The 27,069-nt window shown below is 49.6% G+C and overlaps 1 protein-coding gene and 1 pseudogene across 1 annotated transcript; one reads left to right on the forward strand and one right to left on the reverse strand.

The window, feature by feature from the left end:
- Positions 1 to 24,545, reverse strand: fuz (fuzzy planar cell polarity protein). The gene is made up of 11 exons (XM_038783653.1): positions 24,390 to 24,545; positions 20,049 to 20,170; positions 16,679 to 16,763; positions 12,722 to 12,790; positions 11,955 to 12,059; positions 10,766 to 10,963; positions 7,793 to 7,888; positions 7,062 to 7,168; positions 6,250 to 6,329; positions 3,146 to 3,247; positions 1 to 1,097 (listed from the first exon to the last, which is right to left on the reverse strand). Exons 1-11 carry the CDS (start codon positions 24,471 to 24,473, stop codon positions 895 to 897), a joined length of 1,251 nt encoding a protein of 416 aa, XP_038639581.1. The 5' UTR covers positions 24,474 to 24,545; the 3' UTR covers positions 1 to 894.
- On the forward strand, positions 2,216 to 2,316 carry LOC119956658 (annotated as a pseudogene).
- Positions 24,546 to 27,069: the final 2,524 nt, after the last annotated feature.

Raw genomic sequence — 27,069 nt, forward strand, 5'->3', positions numbered from 1 at the left:
TTAAAATGACACTTTATTGTAGGTGCACTCCAGGAACATGAACACACACACACACCAAAGTCATTTAACATACATGGTTGGTGTTTCACACCCCACTTAAAAACTTTTTTCATACAGGTTCTCTACTTACTTTCCTGGTCCAAGATTCCACTGCCATTAGCTGCTCTTCAGCTGTCTTGCCTGATCAGGAACCAAGGGCCACCTCTGCACACCTTGCAGAGGGGGGTCACTGTGACAGGGTGCTGACTGTCATCTGAAGATGGGTGGAGCCAGGGGGTCTACAGTTGTGTGAGGCGCACCAAGAGGCTCCTAGCTGCTCGGACTGCTCGGGTTTTGAACATACAGCTTCCCTCTCTGGGGATTCTGGGCAGTTAATGGATAAAACGCCTGTCGGAGTTTAATGAAACACCTACAAGTCACTTTAGCTTTCCTGCCTTGCCTTCCAGAGTTGATGTTCTTCCAGGATGGTCCTAGCAGCAGCGTCTTCACACCAGGCTCCAATCCTACATCCATGGTCAGTGAATCAGAGCTACCATCCGACACGGTGGCAATGGTGATGGGGCAGACCATTCTTTGTCTTTCCTTTGTCAATCCAGACCACTTCACAGGTCACCCAAAAGGGGGTGAAAGTAGTTTCGCTTACAGACCCCTCTCTGTGTCACTCCACAGTGAAGCAATCACCTTGAGGTCGGCAGCAAATTTCTCCCGTTGCCTGTACGAGGAACTGGGAGGGTCGACCATCTGGGCTGCTCTCCATCCTCATCAGCTCCAACCCCCCCCCCCCCCCCCCCCCCCCCCACAAAAAGGGAGATGGCACATTTAAGGTGGACGCAGGCAAAGTGGCAGCTGCTTCACTCCCAAGCAGCGGGAGTCCGGAGCTCGCCCACCCGCCGCTCAGAAAGAAACCTCCTTCGTTAGGAGGTTAAATGTTTTGGTTGCAATGTTCCGCAGGGCAAAGGTGGGGACATCTGGCATGAAGGTTAAGAAGAGCTGGTGCTGCTGGGTCTGGATGGCATAGCACTTGTGGTCCTCAGCGACAACGTAGCACTCTGCTGGGGAATGGGTGAAGCCGGTGTGGAATGCCTCATGGAGAGATGCTGGGATGGGAAGATTGAACAATAAGAGTCTGAGTGGGAGTAAAAGATTCACCTACACAAATCATTGTAAGTTGCAAAAGGGGATAAGAAACGCCATTTAAAAACATTTCTAGAAGGATAGCATTAAAAAGCAGAGATGTTGCATTAAACTTGTTCCAAGAATTGGTCACACCACGCGGTGTATTGTCAACAACTCTAGTGGGTTTTTTTTCCATTTATGGGGTGCGGGCATCGCGGGTTGGGCCCAGTGTTTATTGCCCCTCCTTAGTTATCCTTCAGAAGGTGATGGTGAGTTTCCTTCTTGAACCGCTGCAGACCCTGAGGTGTAGGTACACCCACAGTGCTGTTAAGGAGGGTATTCCAGGATTTTGACCCAGCGACAGTAAAGGAACGGCCGATATATTTCCAAGTCAGGGTGTGAGTGACTTGGAGGGGAACCTCCAAGTGGTGGGGTTCCCAGGTATCTGCTGACCTTGTCCTTCTAGATGGTGTTGTTAGTTGTCGTGGGTTTGGAAGGTGCTGCCTAAGGGACCATGGTGAGTTGCTGCAGTGCATCTTGTAGATGGTATACACGGCTGCCACTGTTCGTTTGTGGTGGAGGGTTTGAATATTTGTGGAAGGGGGAGCAATCAAGTGGGACTGCTTTGTCCTGGATGGTGTCGAGCTTTTTGAGTGTTGTTGGAGCTGAAGTCATCCAGGCAAGTGGAGAGTATTCCATCGCACTCCTGACTTGTACCTTGTAGATGGTGGACAAGCTCTTGGGGGTGGGGGTTACTCGCCGTAGGATTCCTAGCCTCTGACCTGCCCTGGTAGCCACAGTGTTAATGTGGCTCGTTCAGTTTATGATCAATGGTAATCCCCAGGATGTTGATTGTGGGAGATTCAGCGATGGTAATGCCAAGTCAAGTCCAAAGAATATTGAAGCACTGGTGAAGGTGCCAAAAGAATTTGTAAGGACAAAATCATAACTCAGAGGATATATCTATCAGGAAAGATTGAACAGATCACGTTTTCTTTCTTGAGAAAAGAAAATTAAGGGATGGTCTGTTGGAATCTTGAAGATAGTGGAAGAGTTTTCTGGGGTAAATGTTGAGAATATTTTTTTTGTGCTCGCTAAGGCAACTAAGGAGGGGTATATACTAAAATTGGAACGATACAGAGATTAGTATGGCCCCTGCGCAAGGATGACGTTTTTCCATTTGTCTAAAATTAGGTAATAAATAGAAAAGCCACTAATGCATCCAGTCAGGAATTCGGGATAAACTTATTTTCCTGGAGATGAGTGAGAATGTGAAACTCGCTACTGCAGGGAGTGGGTATGGTGAGCAACATTGACGGGGAACCTGGGTAAAGGTGAGAGGGGAAACAAAACTGGTTGTGATGGTGGAGTTCGGAAGAAGCTGGATGGTCCGTTTCTGAGCTGCTAAAATAATACCACACCTTTAACTTGCACAGGTTTCTTCAACACAGCAAAACATACCAACTTTCATGGAGGGGATGGAAATAGGACAGCGTTTCCAAAAGGAAAATCAGTGAAAGGAAAGTGCAATGTTGAGGGGAGCAAGATAGCAAAGATTACAGAGAAAAATAATTCAATCTGCCCCATTTGACCAGGAAGGGGGAGTATATAAAAACCCTGCACATCTTCATTGCACTGTCCATGAGCATTTCACACGGGGAAAAACTATTCCCTTGACGATTGAAAAAACAAAGTTTTAATGAAAGGGTTAGGTCCCAGGCTTGATTTCCTGTCTGTGCTGTGAAGACTTAAGGAGCTCAGTTCCTGATCAGAGGGGAGGGAGAGGGAAAACGGCATTGCTGGTGTTGCACCTGGATCCCCGCTGGATTCCAGGCTTCCCGGGGTTAGAATATTACAGCGCAGTACAGGCCCTTCGGCCCTCGATGCTGCGCCGACCTGTGAAACCCCTCTAAAGCCCATCTACACTATTCCCTTATCGATAGAACGGGGGGGGGGGGGGGGGGGGGGGGGTGCAGGCCAGAAAGAGCCAATTTGTGACCGGTGTAGTATTTTAATTATTTTCACCTACCAGGCTTGAATTCATTTGAATTTTCTGGAAAATATGACGAGGCGGCCAGGGTGTAAAACAGTCGCAGGACTGATTTGCGTCTCTCGGGAGGAAGTACCGCTCCTGCAACAGTTCCATTGAAATAAATGTCACAATTAACACCTTTCCTGGCAAATTGTGAGCAAGCAGCTTTCCTCATCGGGCTTGCCGTCCAACCGGGCTGGGTGTTGGGAGTGGTTTTGGAAGGAACACAACGAAAGGCAAGCAACCAGCAAAAACACAACGAAACAGAAGAGACTCCGTTGAACCCATAGAATACCTACAGTGCAGGAGCCATTCGGCCCATCGAGTCTGTACAGACCCCCCCGAAAAAGCACCCTATCTAGGCCCACTCCCCCGGCCCCATCCTTGTAACCCCACCTAACCTGTACATTCCTGGACACCGAGGGGCAATTTAGTATGACCGACCCACTTTACCTGCACATCTTTGGACTGTGGGAGGGAACCGGAGCACCCAGAGGAAACCCACTTTCCACCCGGAGCACCCGGGGGAAAGCTTGCCGAGTCCGTGTACAACCAAGCGTTTTTGCAGCACTGAAAAATCAGGCAGTGCAGAGGTGATCTAATCATTTAGGGACGTGGGTGTCGCTAGCAAGGCTGACATTGATTCCCTATCACTGGCTGCCCCAAGATGGCGGTGCTGAGCTGCCTGCCTGAGTCGCTGGAGCCCCCGTGGTATAGGTACACCCACAGTGCTGTTAGGGACCGAGTTCCTGGATACTGACCCAGCGATAGTGGAGCAACAAACTGATAGTTTCCAATTCAGGGTGGTGAGTGGCTGAGGAGGGAGAATTGTGAGTTGATGGTATGCCCATGAAATCTGCTGTCTCTGTCCGTCTCAATATGGAGGCTAAGGGTTTGGGACAGGGACTGACACGGGGCCAGGAGTAAGCCTCCACCTCCTCCTGGGAGGTTCTAAGAACAAAAAGAACAGGACCCCCCCCCCCCCCCCCCCCCCCGTATATGCAAAAGAGAAACAGAAAATTAATGCCCATCGTTGGCAAAAAACAGATTCAAACAAAAACAAAGAGACAACCCCCTCTGCACTGACCCCCTTAGGGCAAATTTCACCCTCCCTAATTTAATAAACCCTGCCATATCGTTGACCCAGGCCTCCACGCTTGGGGGCCTCGCATGCTTCCACTGAAGAAGAATCCTCTGCCGGGCTACTAGGGACACAAAGGCCAGAACACCGGCCTCTTTTGCCTCCTGCACTCCCGGCTCCACTGCAACCCCAAATATTGCGAGTCCCCAGCCTGGATTGACCCTGGATCCTACCACCCTCGATACCATCCTTGCTACCCCCTTCCAAAATTCCCCCAGCGCTGGGCATGCCCAGAACATGTGGACATGGTTTGCTGGGCTCCCTGAGCACCTAATACACCTGTCCTCGGTCCCAAAAAACCGGCTCATCCTTGTCCCGGTCATATGAGCCCTATGCAGTACCTTAAACTGTATGAGGCTAAGCCTCGCACACGAAGAGGAGTTCACCCTTTCTAGGGAATCCGCCCACGTTCCCTCCTCAATCTCCTCACCCAGCTCCCCTTCCCATTTATCTTTCAGCTCCCCCACCGAGGCCTCGTCTACCTCCTGCATCACCTGGGACGCTTCCGAGATCCTCCCCTCTCCAACCCATACCCCTGAGAGCACCCTGTCCTGAACCCCACGCGGCGGCAGCAGAGGGAACCCTGCCACCTGCCGCCTGACAAACGCCTTTACTTGCATATTCCTAAAGGTGTTCCCCGGGGTAAGCCCAAACTTCCCCTCCAGCTCACCCAGGCTCGCAAACTTCCCGTCTATGAACAGGTCCCCCAGCCTCCTGACACCTGCCCTGTGCCAACTCAGGAACCCGCCATCAATTCTCCCCGGAACAAACCAGTGGTTCCCCCGTATCGGGGACCCCATCAAGGCCCCCACCTCTCCCCTGTGCCGCCTCCATTGCCCCCAAATCTTGAGGGTAGCTGCCACCACCGGGCTCGTGGTATACCTCGTCGGAGGGAGCGGCCGCGGCGCTGTTACCAGCGCTTCCAGGCTCGTGCCCACACAGGATGCCATCTCCATCCACTTCCATGCTGCCCCCTCCCCGTCCATTACCCACTTACTTACGCACCATCACTGCGTTGGCAGCCCAATAATACCCACAGAGGTTGGGCAACGCCAGCCCCCCCATCCCTGCCCCGCTCCAAGAACACCCGTCTCACCCTTGGAATCCCGTGTGCCCACACAAACCCCGTAATGCTCCTGTTAACCTGCCTGAAAAAGGCCTTCGGGATAAGGATGGGGAAGCACTGGAACAGGAGCAGAAACCTCGGGAGCACCGTCATCTTGACTGACTGTACCCTACCCGCCAAAGACAGCGGCAGCATGTCCCACCTCTTAAACTCCTCCTCCATTTGCTCCACCAGCCTTGTGAGGTTTAGCTTATGCAAGGCCCCCCAGCTGCTGGCCACCTGAACCCTCAAGTACCTGAAGCTCCTCTTCAGTGGGAGCCTCCCAATCCCCCCCTCCTGGTCCCCCGTGTGTACCACAAACAGCTCGCTTTTCCCAAAGTTAAGCTTATACCCTGAGAAATCCCCAAATTCCCGGAGAATCCCCATCACCACCGGCATTCCCCCCACCGGGTCCGCCACATACAACAATAGGTTGTCCGCATAGAGCGACACTCGGTGCTCCTCCCCACCCCGGACCAGCCCCCTCCAATCCCCCGACTCCCTCAGCGCCATAGCCAGGGGTTCAATTGCCAGCGCAAAAAGTAGGGGGGACAGGGGACACCCCTGCCTCATCCCTCGGTATAGTCGAAAATACTCCGACCTCTTATTCGTGGCCACGCTCGCCAGCGGGGTCTCGTACAACAGCCTCACCCAACTGACAAACCACTCCCCAAACCCGAACCTTTCCAGCACCTCCCACAAGTACCCCCACTCAACCCTATCAAAGGCCTTCTCGGTGTCTAGCGCCACCACTATCACCGCCTCCCCTTCCACCGCCGGCATCATAATAACGTTCAAGAGCCTCCGTATATTAGTGTTCAGCTGCCTCCCCTTCACAAACCCCGTTTTGTTTACCTTGCTGTTGACTGTGATCAACACCGTGGGGCTGCAGGGTGAACAAGTTCTTGTTTTGTTCTCTGTTTATGAGCAGGAGACTGGAAAAACACAATAGATGAGAAAGTAACAGCCAAGACAAAACAGCTGAATGTGGGTAAATGTTAATGACTTTGCCGAGAATTGCTAGTTATTACTTGTATTGGTGGGTCTGTAATTAGTAAACCTCGGTCCCCGAAACTTTTGAATCACATTCAGCAAATAGAGATTTTTTTAAGAATCTACCACCTCTAGAGAGTGACACAAGACTCAAACATTCAATGATGAACAATATTTACCATCTGGATCAGGATTCAACATCTCAGCTTAGATCTATTTATTGGGATGAAACCTTATTCCCACTGGAGAGAATTCAGTGCACGTTCTCCACTGTGTTGACTGTCAGCCTACATAGTAATGCTCAAGTTTCCGGAGCAGGACTTGAACCCACATAGATTCCGTACAGTGCAGGAGGAGGCTATTCGGCCCATCGAATCCACACTGGCCCTCTGAAAGAGTACCCCACATAGACTCACTCGCCCGCCCTATCCCTGTAAGCCCACCTAACCTGCACACCTTGGGAGGAAACGGGAGCACCCGGAGAGAACGTGCAAACTCCACACAGTCACCCAAGGCCGGAATTGAGACAGGGTCCCTGGCACTGTGAGGAAGCGATACCAACCACCGTGCCACCCACCTTTCTGAATTAGAGGCAAAAGACTTCCACTGAACCACCTCATCCCCCCCCTCCCTCTATGGACTGCAGGACACTGATTTGTTCTTACACAACTTACCCAAGGATGCTCGGGTGTAAGGGAATGCTGGTCGAGAAAGAGCGTTGATGTGCCCTGAGACAGGTCTTTAAAGGTTCCAGTAACGGGCTCCAGAATCTTTCAACTAACTGGGGGCATAAAACAAATCCAAATCTAGTTAAGAAAGCACACCTTTTAAAAAAAAAAGATGGAATATGCATATAACCATCACAAATCTACAAACCCAAGGAACTAACGGTCTTCCCAAACACTCTCACATGATATAATTCTAACAAAATAGCTGACAATCCTTGAAAAGATTTTCAAAAAAATGTTTAGCACAAAGAGAGACAGAATACATTACAGTTGAGGTGCTAATTAACTGAAATCTCGGTACAGTCAGTGATCATCATCGAGGTCAGGTAAGTTTATTCCTCAGGTTTGCCACCTCGAACTTTGAACAGTGCGGAGTTAAATTTCAACCAGTAGCAGGGTCATCGCGATAGGCCTTGCGAAGGAGGGAGAGAGAGGTGGCGGAAAATTAGTCCCGGGTTGAGAAGGGGACAGAGACTGAGATGGGGACTCATGCTCTTGATCACTGTCTGATAACCTTTGAATCAAATGTGCAGAGGAATGTCAAGGGGGAACTGGTGTACATCCTTCCGTAACAGCCAAACCTCATCTCCATCTTGTTCTACACTTACTGTTCCGAGTAGACACATGAACAGCTACAAAGATTGGGGGGGGGGGGAATGCAGGAAAAGTTAACTCACCTCAGTTTGAACTTGCTGCAAAGAGGGGGCTGGTCCACACAGCAGACACACTTCCACCCCAGGTACCAGCTGAAAGGTCAGCAGCCTGTGGGGCACCTGGAACAAGAGACCGAGAGAGGCACAGTGCTGAATGATTCAGTTCCCCAAACCACGAGAAACACAAGCTCAGTAATGTCAGTCACTATCACTGTCCGACGGAGGGAGACGGCAACCGGCAAATCGGATGGAAACAGAAACTGCTGAAACGCTCAGCAGGTTAGGCAGCATCGACAAGGAAGCACATGGAGTTCAAGCTTTGGGTCGGCAGCTCCTGTATTACCGCCTGACCTACTCAGCAATCAGGTTTGTTCAGATTTCCAGCACCCTCAGTATTTTGCTTTCTTTTCAGCGACAAAGGTAGCTTTATTCAAACTAAATGAAATGTTGATTTCAAACTGGGAAGATCTGTGCTGAGCTAGAAGATCTCGGACCACATTCTAGGTTCTACAATTAGGTTCAGCGTCTGAACTAGGTACCTCTTCATTCACCTGAGGAAGGAGCAGTGCTCCGAAAGCTAGTGTTTGAAACAAACCTGTTGGACTTTAACCTGGTGTTGTAAGACTTCTTACTGTACTTTCTAGAGGAAACAGCACCCACCCTGTCAAGGACTGCACCAAATACATTACATTTCAATGAGAGCACACCTCATTCTTTGAAACTCTGGGCTATTCTGCTTAAACAGGTCCTAATCCCCTGCTGTCCTGGATGTTTGAGAAAGACATTTAGTCTTCAATAGTGGTGTCTTCCCTGTTAAAACAACCGGTCATCGTTCAGTATCAAGATAAAAGCAAATTACCACGGATGCTGGATTCTAAAACAAGAACAGAAAATGCTGGACAACCTCAGCACGTCAGTGGAGTGAGAAACGGAGTTAATGCTTAAGAGTCTGGGTGACTCCAAAGCTTTGACAAAGAGTCACCCAGACTCGGAACCTTAATTCCGTCTCTCATTCTCCACAGATACTGTCAGACCTGCTGAGATTGTCCAGCATTTTCTGTTTTTGTTTCAGAATCAAGGCTTGCATGTGTAGAAAGTCCATTTAGGTGAAGGTGGGGTGCACGGTTAAGTACAGAACTCTACCCCAACAAAGGCCTTTTGGACAGCAAGTCAGAAAAAATGAAGCGAAAGAAGAAATGATTAACCCCGGTTATGTCTGTGGTCTTGTATCAGCTTTAAACCTGGCCAACTGTCTTGCCAGACACGCTCTTCCTTTAACAGAACATGGTGATATTTTGAAACGTTGCAAAGTCCCTAATGAAGCAACCCGAAAAATGGTTATCCATTACTGAAATGCTGTCTGTGCAGTCCGACAGCGATTAAATGTCTGCGCACAGGTCCCCCTATGAAATGTAACAAATAATGAATGTTCCTCTTGCAAATTGCAAGCTTCTCGACAGAATAAATTAATTTTAACGAGCACAATCTCTCAGGCTGGAATCCCAATTTGTGCTGAGTGAGCTGATCCCAGTGGGTGCAATACAAGGGGGCCACAACAAGCTGAACTATTCTCTGGGTGCCTGATTGCGAACAAATGATTCCTCGCTGCAAAGTGCCAGTGTAATTTACTAATCTGTGGGTGACACTGGCCAAGGCCCCTCCCTCGAGGCCTTGAATAATCAGCTTGCCTCTTCAAGTAGGCAAATGTGCAATATGGCCACTAAAATGATGTGAAGACTGGTCTGGATGGAATAGAGGAGGGAGCGGGTTGCTTTTAGAATTGCAGAAAGAGGCCACTCGGCCCATTATTTCTTCACTGGCAGATAAACGAGTCGCTCACTTTCTAGCATGTGGTCTGTAGCTCTGCGGTTTGGGACACTTGCGGTGCACATTCAGACAAGTTTCAACTGAGCTGAGTGGTTCCATCTCCACAATACTTTCAGACAGTGAGTTTGACCGCTAACACTCCCTGGATGAAAATATATTTCCGCGTCTGCCCTCTTAATATTTTTACCAACCACTTTAAATCTCGCTGTACTCCAATACATTCCATAGTGAAAAACCGGCTAACTCTCACTTTGCTGGATAGCTAGAACCCAATTCAACCCATATAAAAACATTCCTTATGGTAAAAATGCTCAATTACGACATAGGGATTTATTTTTATTTTTTCCAATTAAGGAGCAATTTAGGGTGGCCAATCCACCTACCCTGTCCATCTTTAGGTTGTGGGGGCGAAACCCACGCAAACACGGGGAGAATGTGCAAACTCCACACGGACAGTGACCCAGAGCCAGGATCGAACCCGGGCCCTCGGCGCCGTGAGGCAGCAATGCTAACCACTGCGCCACCGTGCCGTCCTGACATAGGGATGTATAAAGAGGTATCAGCAAATCGTTCATGGCACTGTGCTGACCAACACAAGTTGTTTTCCATTTAAGATGGCCACAGAGTTGTGCAAACCCCCTCCACCCAGTGGCCAGAGTCTGTACTCCATTACAAAACTTGATTTGGAAATGCTGACAAACCAACTTGCAATGTTGTCAGCAAAATGTGACCAAACACCGTGACACGGTGGGCGGCACAGTGTCACAGCAGTTGGCACCGCTGCCTCACAGCACCAGAGACCCGGGTTCGATTCTGGCCTTGGGTGACTGTGTGGAGTTTGCACTTTCTCCCCGTGTGTGCGTGGCTCCCCGTGTGTGCGTGCGTTTCCTCCGGATGCTCCAGTTTCCTCCCACAGTCCAAAGATGTGCAGGTTAGGTGGATTGGCCATGCTAAATTGCTCCTTAGTGTCCAGGGATGTGCAGGTTAGTTGGAGTTGCAGGGATAGGGCAGGAGTGGGCGTAGGCAGGGTGCTCTACCAGAGGGTCAGTGCAGATTTGATGGGCTGAATAGCCTTCTTCTACACTGTAAGGATTCTATGGTTCTATGGACAAGAGGAATAAAGGTTTGTAGACGGGGAGTGAAAAACCCAACAGACAGATGGTTACTCACGGTTGGGCTGCCATGTGGCAGATAGATGGGGTAATCCCGCGATGAGCTGGGCGCCAAGGATCCCACCAGCCATGCCAACAGCATTACCTCCTGGGCTGCGAGCCGCCACCACTTCTCTGTTGCCACGACGACTTTGCCCATGACCATGAGGCACCCAAAGTTACTCTCCGCAGCAGCAACAAATACATCCAGTGCCTCCTGAAGCAGACCGGGAGCAAGAATCGCTTTTACTTTTCAAACACCGCCCAATTTGCTTGAAAGGACTAATAGTCAAGGCTAGGTTACAGAAAGATAGTCAGGCCAAGGGCACTCTTCATCATTCTTCATTGTGGAGACCTGCTGGGGTTTGTATTCAAGGCCGAGTGAGCAGATGAAATTCCTTGGACACTTGTAACGAACCACATGAGCTTGGGACTCAACTCAATCTCCTGGCAGGTTTTCCCCCCTAAACCCCTGGCTCCCAATACGTATTCACATCTATCTCAACCAGACAATGGATGGCAGGTTAAGGATCTCTCAAATTGCAAAGAAAGGCAATTATTTGTTGAGGTCCAATGATATACAGGTTAGGCGAATTGGTCATGCTAAAATTGCCCCTTAGTGTCCAAAGATGTGCAGGTTAGGGGGGGGTTACGGGGACATGGCAGCGGAGTGGACCTGGGTAGGGTGCTCTTTCAGAAGGTCGGTGCAGACTCCGTGGGCTGAATGGCCTCTTTCTGCACTGTAGCGATTCTATGATGCAGCACAGAGAGAAACCTTTACTGTTCATTTAGCAACTGCCTTGGTTTATCTTGGTATGCTTGATGGAGCAATAAAGAGAGGACTACACAGTCTATATTTTGTCTAACCTGGGAGCGTTTGACATGGCAGTGCACGGGGAGCCTTACTCTGCATGTAACTCATGCTGTAACTGGGCTGGGGTTGTTCGATACTGACAACAAATTCTAAAGAACAGCTAAGGAAAGTCCCACTCTCCACTATTCTTCCTCTATGCTTCAGCCCACTTGCGCTTTGCTCCTTAAGGTGTTTCCAGAAATCCCTATGCAAATAATATGTCAATATGTCAAAAGTTTAAATTGCGGGCAATCTTTGCAAAGGGACTCATCAAGGTGATTCACCACTCTCGGTGCAGCAGTCTTCAATTATACCAACAAGCAGGGTTGTGTCGGACTCCCCTGTCACCACTAACCTGCAGTATGTCAGAGTCCGGAGACACCACACAATCCACGCACTGTGTCAGGTCCCCAATCCAATCTGAGGCAGCCAAGAAACTGTCAATCAGCTTGTAACAGGCCTGGGGAAACAGCAAGGGAACTCAGCTCAGATGCAGAATAACAGGAACCCAGTAAAAGCCTTTTCACCAGTATTAACATGGATGCCAATAGATTGGAACCAAACATTACGAGACTCTAGAATTTAAAATATTAAGTTTAAGCTGTGGGGCCTTCGAGCAATCCAGTTGGTCTGTAAGAATTACATTCCTTCAATTAGCCGTTTTCAATAATTGCCCGGTAATTGTATTCCTGTGATCTGACAACCATGTGACCCCATTTCCGGTCCAATTAGTGATTGGGAATCACATGCCTCCACCCAACCTCCAGCCATCCTCTCGTTCTGTGGGAACCTCTCAAGTTAAAGGATAGCAATCAGGAGCTGGAACCCCGGCTAACCCACAGAAAGATCCCACAAATGGCAATGTAAGGTTGGCTAAGGGATAGTCACTGAACAGGACATCAGGGAGAACTTCCCTGTTCTTCTAGAAGCAGTGTCAAAGGACCTTTACCATCAACTCAAGGGGGCAGACGGGGCCTCGGTAACATCTCACCCAGTCTGACACTGCAGTGCGATTTGTGTTAGTCTACCTTTTGCACTCGACCTTGAACCTACAACATTCTGACTCCCAATGAGGCCCGGCTGACACCAAACAACGAGTCTCATCAATCCAGTCTCACTCACCCGCAGTTCCCTTTTCAATCGCTCCACATTCTTCAGGTTCACCAGATCGTCCAAACCAATCACCAGCACCTTGTGAAATTAGGAGCACAAGGTTAAGGTCTATCAAAACCAATAGGTAACCCTTCCCAGTCTGACAGAGAATCTCTGGAACAAATGTAGCTCAAACAGGCTGGGAATTCTGCGGTGAGTATTCACCACCTCACTCCCCAAAGTCTGTCCACCATCTACAAGGTACGAGTCAGGATTGTGATTGAATACTTGCCTGGATGAGTGTGGCTCTGACAACCCTCAAGATGCTCGACACCACCCTGGACGGAGCAGCCAGTTCAATCAACACCTTATCCAGAGGAACATAGGAAGCAGGAACTGGCCATTCAACTCATCGAGCCTGCTCTGCCATTCAAACAGATCATGACGGATCAGCACGGTTGCACAGCGGTTAGCGCGGCTGCCTCGCAGCACCAGGTACCCGGGCTCGATTCCGACCTCAGATGACTGTGTGGAGTCTGCACATTCTCCCCGTGTCTGCGTGGGTTTCCTCCGGGTGCTCCAGTTTCCTCCCACAGTCCAAAGATGTGCAGGTTAGGTGGATTGGCCATGATAAATTGCCCCTTAGGCTGGAGTTGGTGGAATAGAGTGGGGAATTGGGTCTAGGTAGGGTGGTCTTTTGTAGGGCCGGTGTGGACTCAATGGGCTGAATGGCCTCCTGCACTGTAGGGATTCTATGATACGATGATCTACACTTATGCCATTTTCCCTGCTATCCCCAAAACCCTTGATGTCACTAGTATCTACAATGTATTGGGGCTGGTTTAGCACAGGGCTAAAAAGCTGGCTTTTAAAGCAGACCAAGGCAGGCCAGCAGCACAGTTCAATTCCCGTAGCAGCCTCCCCGAACAGGCGCCGGAATGTGGCGACTAGGAGCTTTTCAAAGTAACTTCATTTGAAGCCTACTTGTGACAATAAGCGATTTTCATTTCATTTCGTATTGATTTGTTTCTTCAACATGCTGATTGAGCTTTTACAGTCCTGTGGAAAAGAGAATTCAAAAGATTTACCGCCCTCTCAATGAAGATATTCCTCATATCAGTCTTAAATGACAGACCAATTATTCTGAGACTGTGACCCCTGGTTCTAGACACACCAGCCAGGGGAAACATCCACTCCCTCCACCCCTGATACACAGTAGCAGCAGTGTGTACCTTCTACAAAATGCACCACAGCAACTCACCAAGGCTCCTTAGACAGCACCATCCATACTCACAACCTCTACCCAATAGGGAAGAGGAAACTGGAAAAATAAAACGAGCCAGGATCAGCTAATCATGAAGAGAGAAATGGATAAGAAAATTAACAATTTAGCAAGAGAGAGATATGCAATAGAGGCATTCAGCCAAATGGACTAGTTATGAGCAGAAGTGCTAAAGTAATGGGAATTGTTTAGTTTAGACAAAAACATATCATGGGAAGTCGAGTAATGTCGGGTAAATCATATTTAAAAATGATTTAAATATTTTCATGGCAATGAGTAGGTTGTGGGAAATAGATTTGGGCAGCACGGTAATACAGTGGTTAGCACTGTAGCTTCACAGCGCCAGGGTCCCAGGTTCGAATCCCCGCTGGGTCACTGTCTGTATGGAGTCTGCACGTTCTCCCCGTGTCTGCGTGGGTTTCCACCGGGTGCTCCGGTTTGTTAGGTGGATTGGCCATGATAAATTGCCCTTAGTGATCAAAAAGGTTAGGAGGGGTTATTGGGTTAATGGGGATAGGGTGGAAATGAGGGCTTAAGTGGGTCAGTGCAGACTCGACGGGCCAAATGGCCTCCTTCTGCACTGTATGTTCTGTGTTCTATGTTCTAAGGATAACGGCAGCAGACACCTGAAAACGCCCCTTCACCTGGAAATCCTCTGCAAGCCACTCACCATCCTGACTTGGGAAATATATCACCGTTCCTTCACCGTCATTGAGTCAAATCCTGGAACTCCCTCCCCAACACTGCATGGACTGCAGCGGTTCAAGAAGGCAGCTCACCACCGCCTTCTCAAGGGGCAAATAGGGATGGGCCAATAAATGCTGGCCGAGCCAGCGAAGCTCACGTCCCTTGAACTAATAAAAAGATCTGACAGCACCTGTGGAGAGAGAAAGGGCGGCACGTGGCACAGTGGTTAGCACTGGGACTACAGCGCCGAGGACCGGGGTTCAAATGCCGGCCCTGGGTCACTGTCCTTGTGGAGTTTGCACATTCTCCCCGTGTCTGCGTGGGTTTCACCCCCACAACCCAAAGATGTGGTTAGTGGATTGGCCATGCTAAATTGCCCCTTAATTAGAAAAAAATAATTGGGTACTCTAAGAGTTAACGTTTCAGATCGGTGACTATAAACTGTTCTAATGAAAGGTTATCGACCTGAACTGTCACATTGGTTCTTCGCTCCACAGATACTGACTGACCATCTGAATTCTTCCAGCATTTGAAAATGAAAAATGAAAATCGCTTATTGTCACGAGTAGGCTTCAAAGAAGTTACTGTGAAAAGCCCCTAGTCGCCACATTCCGGTCGGTGCCTGTCCGGGGAGGCTGGTACGGGAATTGAACCGTGCTGCTGACCTGCTTGGTCTGCTTTAAAAGCCAGCAATTTAGCCTAGTGAGCTAAACCAGCCCTTATTTTCTGTTTCTTTTTCAGATTTCCAGCGTTTACAACATTTTGCTTTGATATCATTTGCCTTTCCGTGTTGTAAAGCTGGATCAGGTTACTGACGTAGGGAGACACAAAGCTATGGAGGGATCTGAACACGAGGATGAGACTTCTAAACATCAGAGGGAGAACTGGGCCAAGGAATACTTTGCAGGCATAGCAGTCACACCTCTTACTGAGCAGCCCCTACGTCAAACATCATTTCCAGTTGGGATTTGACCTTTCCTGGGTGAATATTGTTTGTGGTCTGGATCAGACCACCCTCTATTTCCAACATCTGTTATTGGCATTAAAGAACTTGCAGGTGATTCCTAACAAGCTGCTTTTGTTCAAAACTTGAAAGAAAGAACCAGCACCTTTCATATCCTCAAGGGCAGCACGGTGGCGCAGTGGTTAGCACTGCAGCCTCACGGCGCTGAGGACCCAGGTTCGATCCTGGCCCTGGGTCACTGTCCGTGGGGTTTGCACATTCTCCCCGTGTCTGCGTGGGTCTCACCCCACAACCCAATAAGGTGTGCAGGGTGGGTGAATTGGCCACGCTAAATCGCCTCTTAATTGGGGAATAAAAAGAATTGGATACTCTAAATTTATTTTAAAAATAACAAATACACCTTTCATATCCTCAAGCTGTCCCGAAATGCTTTACAGACAATGAAGGCATTTTAAATTGTGGTCACTGTTTTAGTGTACAAAATGAGACTATCATTGGCGCATAACTAGGTTCCACAAATGACCTGATAATCTGTTTATTAGTGATGTTGATTGAAGGATAAATATTGGCCAGGATGGTGGGGAGAACTTACCTGATCTACTCCCAAATAGTGCCAGGTTATCTTTTACGTGTACTCGAGAGGACAGACAGGCTTAATATCTCATCTGAAAAGCAACAGCTTGGACTCTCTTAGTGCTCATGCTGGGAGTGTCAGCCTGGATTTTTTGCGCTGATATCTCTGGTGGTCCGACTCTTGAACCCACAACACTGTGACTCCGAAGCAAGAGTGCTACCCACTGAGCCACGGATGACGAGAGCAGCACTAACAGCACCAGTCCTGCAATTCTTCCATTTTTCACACTGAGCATCCTTTGGCATTAGTGACAAAGCTGTTGGCCCACAATACAAATCTGGCCAGTGGGAAGCTGACATCTAAGAGACCGCATGTGCCTGAAGGCCTTTTCCCCTCCACCGCTGAACGTCACAGCAGATATAGGTGCCTTTTAAAATAAAACTCTGTCAATCTGAATAAGACTTTGCATTGTGGACTCACCATGGCGTTGAATACGTTGTCCAACAGGCGGCTTAGGTAAAGGTCACTTGCATTTTCCTCAGAGGTCATGGCGATGAGAGTGATGCTGCGTAACCATAGAAACAAGCTGTTAGCACAGTATGGACTACATCCTCGGCATTTCATTTGGGCACCTATGCAGCTATTTCTGTGGGTCTGCTAATGTGCTTCTGGAACACAGACACCAAGTACTGTGCAAAACAAAAATGTACAGTATTCCTTTAATAGGATTTTCTGCATTCTTACAAATGTTACTGTCCTACGAGCCCCTCCTGAAGGTATGGTGAACCATCTGTCCTTAAGTGCCTCGTCCAAGTTTTGAATTTTCACCTTGCGTGCTCAGGCTATGAACGTTAGTGAGCTATGTGGTCAGCAGCAAGACCAGAGTTCACTTGACAGCCACAGGGCCCAGCAGTGAGTCACTGGTTAGCGGTTAATAATGGCAGTTCCGGGCTAATTGCCCCACTTTGAGTGCCGAGGTTTGATTTGATCGACTGCACCCCCCCCCCCCCCCCCCATCTGAACAAAGCTAAACCAGAATAAAGCACGTTTCCACAGCCCAGTGCTGTGCAGGAATGCTGCATTTATCTTACGCTTCGTCTCTATACCCGCTGTTAATTGTTTCAGCCCTACGTTCAGGAAATCCCTCCTTAAATGTCTCAGGTCTCCCCTTCCAAGATTCTCTTTAAAACCGACGTCTTTGGTCAAACTTTGAATTCCCTGTCCTCATTTCCCAGTCAGTGATTCGGTATCAAGTCTTGTTTGATAATTGCTCCTGGGAACCCCCCAGTCAGACCTACCATTGCATTAAAGATGCTACATAAATTAGCAGATTACTCGTAATCGGGATCTTGCTGTGCACCCCTCGAGCATATCTGGGGAGGGTGAAGGAACCCAACAGCTCACATAGTTAGTCTAACTGTGGGATTTCAGTGATACATTAAAACATTAAAAAGGGTGGAGAGGAACTGATAGTTGTGCAGAAGCCTTCCCCCCTCCACTTCCTGAATGTGTTGGATTTTTCAATCTAGAGATCCTGTATTGGCAAAAATGACCCTTTCCTTGCTGCAATCTCTCGGGGTTTTTCTTTTTAATTCTTTTTTTCCAATTAAGGGGCAATTTAGCGTGGCCAATCCACCTACCCGGCACATCTTTTTGGGTTGTGGGGGTGAGACCCACACAGACACAGGGAGAATGTGCAAGCTCCACACGGACAGTGACCCGGAGCCGGGATCGAACCTGGGTCCCCAGCGCCGTTGGCAGCAGTGCTAACCACTGTGCCACTTCTGCAATTGTACTTTTAGGATGTTCAGGACTGTAAAGGTTAACACGGGACTGAGGAAACAGAACCACCCACATTAAACGAAATAGAAGCAGAAGTAGGCCATTCAGCCCCTTGAGCCTGAGCCAACTCCACCATTCAATAGGTTCATGGCTGATCAGTTTGTATTTCGAATTCCACATTCCCATCTACTGCCCGGTAACCTTTGACTCCCTTGCCCAACAAGAATCCAACTCTGCCTCAAAAATTCTCAGTGACCCGCCATCTCCCGAGGCAGAGAGTCCCAAAGTGACACAACCCTTTGAGAGAAAATAATTCTCCTCGTCTCTGTCTAAAAGGGTGGCCCCCAATTTTAGAACATTGGCCCCGCCTAGTTCTGGACTCACCCACAAAAGGAAACATCCTCTGGGCAGCACGGTAGCACAGTGGTTAGCACTGTGGCTTAACAGCGCCAGGGCCCCAGGTTCGATTCCCCGCTGGGTAACTGTCTGTGTGGAGTCTGCCTGTTCTCCCCGTGTCTACGTGGGTTTCCTCCGGGTGCTCCCATTTCCTCCCACAGTCTGAAGACGTGCAGGTTAGCTGGATTGGCTATGATAAATTGCCCTCAGCAACCAAAAAAGTTAGGAGGGGTTATTGGGTTACGGGGATATATATGGTGGAAGTGAGGGCTTACGTAGGTCGGTGCAGACTCGATGGGCCGAATGGCCTTCTTCTGTACTGTATGCTCTATGAATCTATGTTCTATGAATCCTTCCCACATCCAAACTTGATTAGATTGTTCAAGATCTTAAATACTTCAATCAAGTCAACCCTCACTCTCAACTCCAGTGGAAATTAGCCCAGCCTGTCCTATGATGATGTGGAGAGAGCCACATGGGAGTAGCGGAGTGTAGCAGTGACTCTGGTTGAGGTTGGCACGAAGATAGCACCCAGGGTGGGATTCTCCACTCTCGCTGCAGCGAAAGGGAGATTTGGCTGAACGGGACGGACTCTTTTTTTAAATCCGTTCATGGGATATGGACGTCACTGGCTGGGTCAGCATTTATTGCCCATTAAGAGTCAACCACATTGCTGCAGATCTGGAGTCACATGTAGGCCAGACCAGGTAAGGACGACAGATTTCCTTCCCTAAAGGACATTAGTGAGCCAGTTGAGTTTTTACGACAATCACCAACAGTCATCATTAGACTTTTAATTCCAGATTTTTAAAAATGTAATTCAAATTTCACCATCTGCCCTGGTGGGATTCAAACCAAGGTCCCCAGAGCATGACTCTGGGTTTCTGGATTACTAGTCCAGCGATAATACCACTACGTTACTGCCTCCCCACAAAATGGAGAATCCTGGCCCTAGTCAGGACTTTCTGCTGGATATAGTTGTGTGTTATTAATAAAGTTATTGTACAACCGGACAAGCCTCTGGACCTCTTCACGAGACAACATACAACCTTATAGCACAATCAAAAATGTAAAATGTCCAGGGACCATGTGGTGAAAAGCTAAAAATGTGCTTTTTAAAAAAAGAATGCGGCCATTGAGTCCATCGTGTTGGTGCTGGCTCTCCTCTCTCCAAGATCAGCTAGTGCCCCCCCCCCCCCCCCCCCCCACTGTTTCCCCAAAGCCCTGCAAATGTTTCCCCTCAGTTAATTATCCAACTCTCTTTTGAAGCTCACAACTGAATCTGCCTCCTCCGCCCTCCTAAGCAGCACATTCTAGATCCCAACCACGTGCTGCACAGAAAAAGGGTTTTCCTCATTGCTTTTGGTTCCTTTACCATTCACCGTATCGGTATTATCTGGCTCTTCCGCCAATGGGGAACTGTTTCTCTCCACCTACTCTGTCCCGACCCCCCCCCCCCCCCCCCCCCCCACAATAGTTTTAAAATCTAACTTGCTTTCAATGCTCTCTTCACAAAGCTCCTGTCACTCCTGCCTACAGCTCAGCTTTCCCCTGAAAAAACGCTTGCGGAAAATCGTTCTTATTTTTTTAAAAATCAATATGTGGCCCATGCGTTGGTGTTTCCCGTGCAACCAAAGGCAGCTTGGATTCCTGGACTTTTGTTTGAGCTCACCTCTCGTGGAAAACTCTCCAACAGACGCTGGTGTTGTCGGTGCAGGTGCTGGTTAGAAGGACGTCCTGGTTACTCCCAAACATGTGCACTCCATTCAGAGAGCCGATTACAGAGAATGGAAGCTGCAAAATAAAAGCCACATCGCTGGTAATGTACTGACTGCAAAAAAAGACATTCGGACTCAAAGCTGTTGCCTCCAAGTTTAAAATTATTAAAGGAATTGATGGGGTTAATAGGGGGGACAAACAATTCCTCTGGTGGGAGCGTCCACAGTTAAAATTAGAGCTTGGCCTTTCGTTGGTGACGTCGGGAGCCACTTCTCCACACAAGGGCCGGTCAGAGGCTGGGTATCCTGTGACGAATTACTCCCAAGGTACGTCCACCACCTGCAATCACCAGAGGAACGGGAGCAGTGTGCCCTGATGGCGTGTCAATATCCTGATGCTTCTGGGACATGCTGGAATTTTCAAAGTGAGGGGATAGGGAGGTGGTGGGGTTGAGAACTCGCTCACCATTAATGGCCTGTTTAGCTGCATCAGAGGTTTGTTACTGGACCAGGAGACAATTTTCAATTAATAAATGGCTAGCCCCAAACCACTATGTGGTTCAATGTGGGAAGCGATGAAGTAATTTATTTTTTATGATGAAAATGTTTTGGCAGTGGGGAGCTTTGTACCGCATAGGACGCAGCACCTTTTTGGCAAGTTTTGTACTCAGTGGGGCTGCTGGCTCTGTGAGGTGCTGCCTCCTCTCTTCTGCAAGGCAGTGGCAAGTCTTTGCCATCGGCACAAACACTCTCCACTGGTCTGGATGAGTGCAGCTCCTACAACACCCAAAAAGCTCGGCACCATCCAGGACAAAGCACCCCGCTTGATCGGCACTCCATCACCTTGAACATTCACTCCCTCCACTACCGATGCACAGTGGCAGCTGTGTGTACCCGCCACAAAATACACTGCAGCAACTCACCAAGATTCTTTACCCACGGCCTCTACAATCTAAAAGGACAAGGGCAACAGCTGCATGGGAACACTGATGCCTGCAGGTTCGCCTCTCGGCCACACACCACCCTGACTTGGAACCTTTAAAATAATTTTTTTTTAAGGAGTACCCAATTCATTTTTTCCAATTAAGGGGCAATTTAGCGTGGTCAATCCACCTACCCTGCACATCTTTGGGTTGTGGGGGCGAAACCCATGCAGACACGGGGAGAATGTGCAAACTCCACACGGACAGTGACCCAGAGCCGGGATCGAACCTGGGACCCCGGCGCCGTGAGGCAGCAGTGCTAACCACTGAGCTGCCCCTCATAGAACATTTCTAACCACTTTTTCTACTTATCCTGCTGCCTTCAGGGACCTAAGGACATGCACCCAAAGGCCCCTCTGGTCCTCTGTACTTCCTAGTGTCCTACCGTTCGTTCATTGTGTATTCACTTGCCTTGTTAGTCCTCCCTAAATGCATCAATTCACACTTTTCCAGAGTTAAATTCCATTTGCCACTGTTCTGCCAATCTGACCAGCCCGTCTACATCACCCTGTAATCTAAGGCTTTCCTCCTCTCGATTTACACCACCAAATTTTGTGTCATCTACGAATTTACTGATCATACCCCCCACATACTCTTCTAGATCATTAATGTACTACAAACAGCAAGAGACCCAGCACCGATCTCTGCGGTACACCACTGGACACAGGCTTCCAGTCACATAAACAATCTTCAACCAACACCCTCTGCCCCTTGCCACTATGCAATTTTGGATCCAATATGTTAAATTGCCCTGGGTCCAATGGGCTGTTTCCTTCTTGATTAGTCTCCCATGCGGGATCTTGCCAAAAGCTTTACTGATGTCCATGTGGGCTACGTCAACTGCACTGCCCTCATCTACACACTTAGTCACCAAATTCAATCAAATTTGTCAAGACATGATCGCCCCTTGACAAAGCCGCGCTGACTATCCTTGATTAATCCTTGTCTCTCCAAGAGATTATTAATTCTGTCCCTCAGAATTTGTTTACTATTTCCCTGCCACTGATGTTAGACTCTCAGGCCTGTAATTGCCTGGTTTTCCCTCCTTTCCTTCTTGAATAATGGCATATTAGCTGTCCTCCAGTCCTCTGGCACCTCACCTGCGTCCAGAAAGGATTTGAATTTTAGCGTCAGAGTCCCTGCAATCTCCGCTCTTTCCTCACACAGCAGTCCAGGATAAATCCCATCTCAGCCTGGGGATTTATCCACTTTTAGAAGTCCGCTAAAACCGCCAACACCTCCTACCTCTCATGCTAATTGGTTCAATTATATCACAGTTGCCCCCCCCCCCCGCTTTCTATGCCTACATTGTCCTTCCCCTTCCGTGGCCAGTGGGCACTGCAGGGGTTGGATTGCTTTATCAACCCCTCTTTTCACATTTTGATTTGATCTTTGCTACGTTTCCATTCTACTGCATTATATTTGGGCAGCGCCCCGACCATGAGCGGCTCCCTTTAATTTATCTCTCAGCTTGTTTAATCACTGGCTTTTAGAGCACACCAAGCAGGCCAGCAGCACGGTTCGATTTCCGTACCAGCCTCCCCGGACAGGCGCCGGAATGTGGCGACTAGGGGCTTTTCACAGTAACTTCATTGAAGCCTACTCGTGACAATAAGCGATTTTCATTTCATTTCCTTTAGTATATGGAGTTGATTGGACCCCAAAGTAAAACATCGTCCTTCTCCATGTCAAAACACTCCCTTAATACCTCACCAACATCTTTCGGCTCCACGCACAAGTTGGTACTTTGGTTCCTAATGGGTCCTACTCTTTCCCTGGTTGCAGTCTTGCCCTTGATGTACTTCAACACCTTCTCACGGATGGCCACGCTTTGCCAGATGGCTCAGACTCAAGAATGAATGAAACGGTAGCACAGTGGCGTGGTGGTTAGCACTGCTGCCTCATGGCTCCGACGAACCGGGTCCGATCCCAGCCGCGGGTCACTGTCCGTGTTGAGTTTGCACGTTCTCCCCGTGTCTGCGTGGGTCTCACCCCCACAATAATCAAAGACCCCTCTCACCCGGGTTATTCTCTCTTCCAACCTCTTCCATCGGGCAGGAGACACAAAGGTCTGAGAGCACACGCTAACGGGTTCTTCCCCACTGTTATTAAATTCCTGAGTGATCCTCTTATGGACTGAACCGATCTCTCCGCACATCTCCTCTCCTGAGTAGCATTGCACTCCGAACATGCTTCACCTGATGCCCTGTCTATGGGCAGGATTCTCCGGCCACGTCCACCCGGCGATCGGAATCCCGCCCGAGGTGAATGGACGTCTCTATTGTCCGCGTCTCGCCCATGGCATTCTTGTGACAGGCGGGGTGGAAGAATCCAGCCCTATTTATTCAGATTGTGTATTTATCGTGGGTCCTATGTTTTTTCATGTATGGACACGATCTGCCTGGACTGTACGCAGAACAATACCTTTCGCCGTTCCTCGGTGCAGGTGACCATGAACCCAAATCCAATCATCCAAAAAGAGGTGCAGGGTAGGAGGATTGGTAAAATTGCCCCTGGGAGGGGGGGGGGAAAGATTTGGGTACTCTAAATTTATATTTAAAAAAAGGGTAGTCCTGGTTTTTGCTTTTTAAAGATTTTTACCCATTAGAACGGGCGGCCGGTCAGCACCGAGGCTGGACGGACGGTCAGCATCAAAGGCCGGCCGGACAATCAGCATCAAAGGCCGGTCGGACGGTCGGCACCGAGGCTGGACAGACGGTCAGCATCAAAGGCCGGCCGGACAATCAGCATCAAAGGCTGGTCAGACGGTCAGCACCGAGGCCGGTCAGGTGGTCAGCACCGAGGCCGGACGGACGGTCAGCACCAAGGCCGGTCAGACGGTCAGCACCGTGGCCGGTTGGACGGTCAGCACCAAGGCCAGACGGGCAGTCAGCACCGTGGCCAGATGGTCAGCACCGAGGCCGGACGGGCAGTCAGCACAGAGGCCGGTCAGACGGTCAACACCGAGGCCGGATGGTCAGCACCGAGGCCGGACGGGCAGTCAGCACTGAGGCCAGACAGGGGGGGGTCAGCACCGAGGCCGGATGGTCAGCACAGAGGCCAGACAGACGGTCAGCTTGGGCAGAGGGAAGGTGGCATCTGCAGTGGCACAAGTGGGCATCACACCCTTTGCCAGCTGGTGCACCCCATTCTTCATAGCTGCAGCCTCTGACGAAATGGTACTAGCCCCTAATCCACCTGAGTGCAACAAAAAACACATTTCATTTAAATTGCAAATAGGAAATTTTTTTTTCAGGGGAAAAAGAACAAGGCGGCAACAGAGCAGAGAGAGGGCAAGCCGAGCCAGATTACCTGCCTGCTTTCCCCCTTGCTCCTGCAGTACAGGGGGACCCCGCTGCTGGTGGCCAAGCACAGCAGCTGCGCGCTGGCCGCCATCTTGCTCGGCCAACCGTCTCCCACCGCCCGCCTTCTCTTTCCCGAGGCATGCCGGGGCGCCTCGGCGTCGCCTGGCAACTGGTCCCTGACGACCGCCCGCGCAGGCGCGCTCCGCTCCCTGACGACCGCCCGCGCAGGCGCGCTCCGGCAAAGGGTTGCTACTTTCTGCCCCTCGTGCTCTGCAGCCTCTGCTGGGAGCCCCTCCCCCACCACCACCATGGGCATTCCTCAAAGTGCAGCCATAAACTTCAAAATTACAGGCAAAACCTGATCAAGTGGCAGCATCACTTTCTGCTGCTAAAAGTTTGCCCTCAATAAAGCTGCTGAAGCACCCTCCTTGAGCAAGATATTAAAAGAGTGTTAATTACCTGTAACCTTCCAGCCTGGTAGATGCTTTCTCTTCAGAACGTTTGCAGGAGTTTTGAAAGTTATTCAAAAGTTTAATTGCAAAAACATATATTTACACGGCACCTTTACCAGCAGGGTGGCAGGTCAGCGCTGCTGTCTCACAGCGCCAAGGACCCGGGTTTGATTCCCGGCTTGGGTCACTGCCTGTACGAAGTCTGCACGTTCTCCTCATGTCTCCGTGGGTTTTCTCCGGGTGCTCCGTTTCCTCCCACAATCCAAAGATGTGCAGCTTAGGTGGTTAGTCCTGCTGCCTCGCAGTGCCAGGAACTCGGGTTCGATTCCCGGCTTGGGTCACTCTGTGCGGAGTCGTTCTCCCCATGTCTGCGTGGGTTTCCTCCGGTTTCCTCCCACAAGTCCCGAAAGACGAGCTGTTAGGTGAATTGGACATTCTGAATTCTCCCTCTGTGTACCCGAACAGGCACCGGAGTGTGGCCACTTGGAGATTTTCACAGTAACCTCATTGCAGTGTTAATGTAAGCCTACTTGTGACAATAAAGATTATTATTAAAGTGCCCCTTAGCATGGGGTTTCAGGAATGGGGTGGGGGATTGGGCCTAGTTTGGTGCTCTTTCGAGGGGTCGGTGAAGACTCGATGGGACGAATGGCCTCTTCTGCACTGTAGGGATTCTATGATCCTAATGGAACATGCTGAGGCACAACACAGGACCATTAAAAAAAAAACTTAGAGTACCCAATTCATTTTTCCATTTAAGGGGCAATTTAGCCTGGCCAATCCTCCTACCCTGCACATCTTTGGGTTGTGAGGGCGAAACTCTCGCAAACACCGGGAGAATATGCAAACTCCACACGGACAGTGACCCAGAGCTGGGATCGAACCTGGGACCTCGGCGCCGTGAGGTTGCGATCCACTGTGCCGCCGTGCTGCCCCAACACAGGAGCATTTTAAAACAAAGGATGGTACTGAACCACATCCGCCAGATGACCAAAAGCTTAGTCAAAGATTTTAAGGAGTGTCTGAAAGGAGGAAAGCGAAGTGGAGGCGAGGGGGGAGAATTCCAGAGCTTGGGGCCTTGGCAACTGAAAGCTAATCAAATTGAGGATGTACGCAAGGCCGTAATTGGAGGAGTTAGGAAGGGGCAAATCCGTGGAGGGATTTGAAAACAAGGATGAGACTTTTAAAATCAAGATGTTACTTGACAGGTCGTCAACTGGAATTGCTGTGGGTCAAGACCCGAGAAGTAGAGTTTTGGATGCATGAGCTTAAGTTTACAGAGGGCAGAATGTGGGAGGCCAACCAGGTGTTCTGAGTGCCGCTGGGTGGGCCAGCATTTCATAGATTATCATAGAATTTACAGTGCAGAAGGAGGCCATTCGGCCCATCGAGTCTGCACCGGCTCTTGGGAAGAGCACCCTACCCAAGGTCAACACCTCCACCCTATCCCCTTAACCCAGTAACCCCACCCAACACTAAGGGCGATTTTGGACACTAAGGGCAATTTATCATGGCCTATCCACCTAACCTGCACATCTTTGGACTGTGGGAGGAAACCGGAGCACCCGGAGGAAACCCACGCACACACGGGGAGGATAGAACATAGAACATAGAACAGTACAGCACAGAACAGGCCCTTCGGCCCTCAATGTTGTGCCGAGCCATGATCACCCTACTCAAACCCACGTATCCACTCTATACCCGTAACCCAACAACCCCCCCCCCCTTAACCATGCTTTTATTAGGACACTATGGGCAATTTAGCATGGCCAATCCACCTAACCCGCACATCTTTGGACTGTGGGAGGAAACCGGAGCACCCGGAGGAAACCCACGCACACAGGGGGAGGACGTGCAGACTCCGCACAGACAGTGACCCAAGCCGGGAATCGAACCTGGGACCCTGGAGCTGTGAAGCATTTATGCTAACCACCATGCTACCCTGCTGCCCCAAAGACTCAAAAGACGTGCTGTTAGGTGAATTGGACATTCTGAATTCTCCCTCTGTGTACCCGAACAAGTGTGGCCACTTGGAGATTTTCACAGTAACATTACACTCCCCACACACTCATCCCAGCCGCACACACACATTACACTCCCCACACACACTCATCCCAGCCGCACACACACATTACACTCCCCACACTCACTCATCCCAGCCGCACACACACATTACACTCCCCACACACACTCATCCCAGCCCCACCCACACATTACACTCCCCACACACACTCA

Source organism: Scyliorhinus canicula, chromosome 23, assembly GCF_902713615.1.
Source record: "Scyliorhinus canicula chromosome 23, sScyCan1.1, whole genome shotgun sequence".
Taxonomy (NCBI): Eukaryota; Metazoa; Chordata; class Chondrichthyes; order Carcharhiniformes; family Scyliorhinidae; genus Scyliorhinus; species Scyliorhinus canicula.

What these genes read in the sequence shown, in the direction of transcription:
- fuz (XM_038783653.1), bottom strand. Translation starts at nt 24,473, where the DNA reads ATGGCGGCCAGCGCGCAGCTGCTGTGCTTGGCCACCAGCAGCGGGGTC. An exon ending in GATTGAAAAGGGAACTGCGG is followed by an intron (nt 12,060 to 12,721) that starts GTGAGTGAGACT and finishes CTGTTTCCCCAG; the next exon opens with GCCTGTTACAAGCTGATTGA. An exon ending in TGATCACAGTCAACAGCAAG is followed by an intron (nt 3,248 to 6,249) that starts GTAAACAAAACG and finishes GAACTGTTGCAG; the next exon opens with GAGCGGTACTTCCTCCCGAG.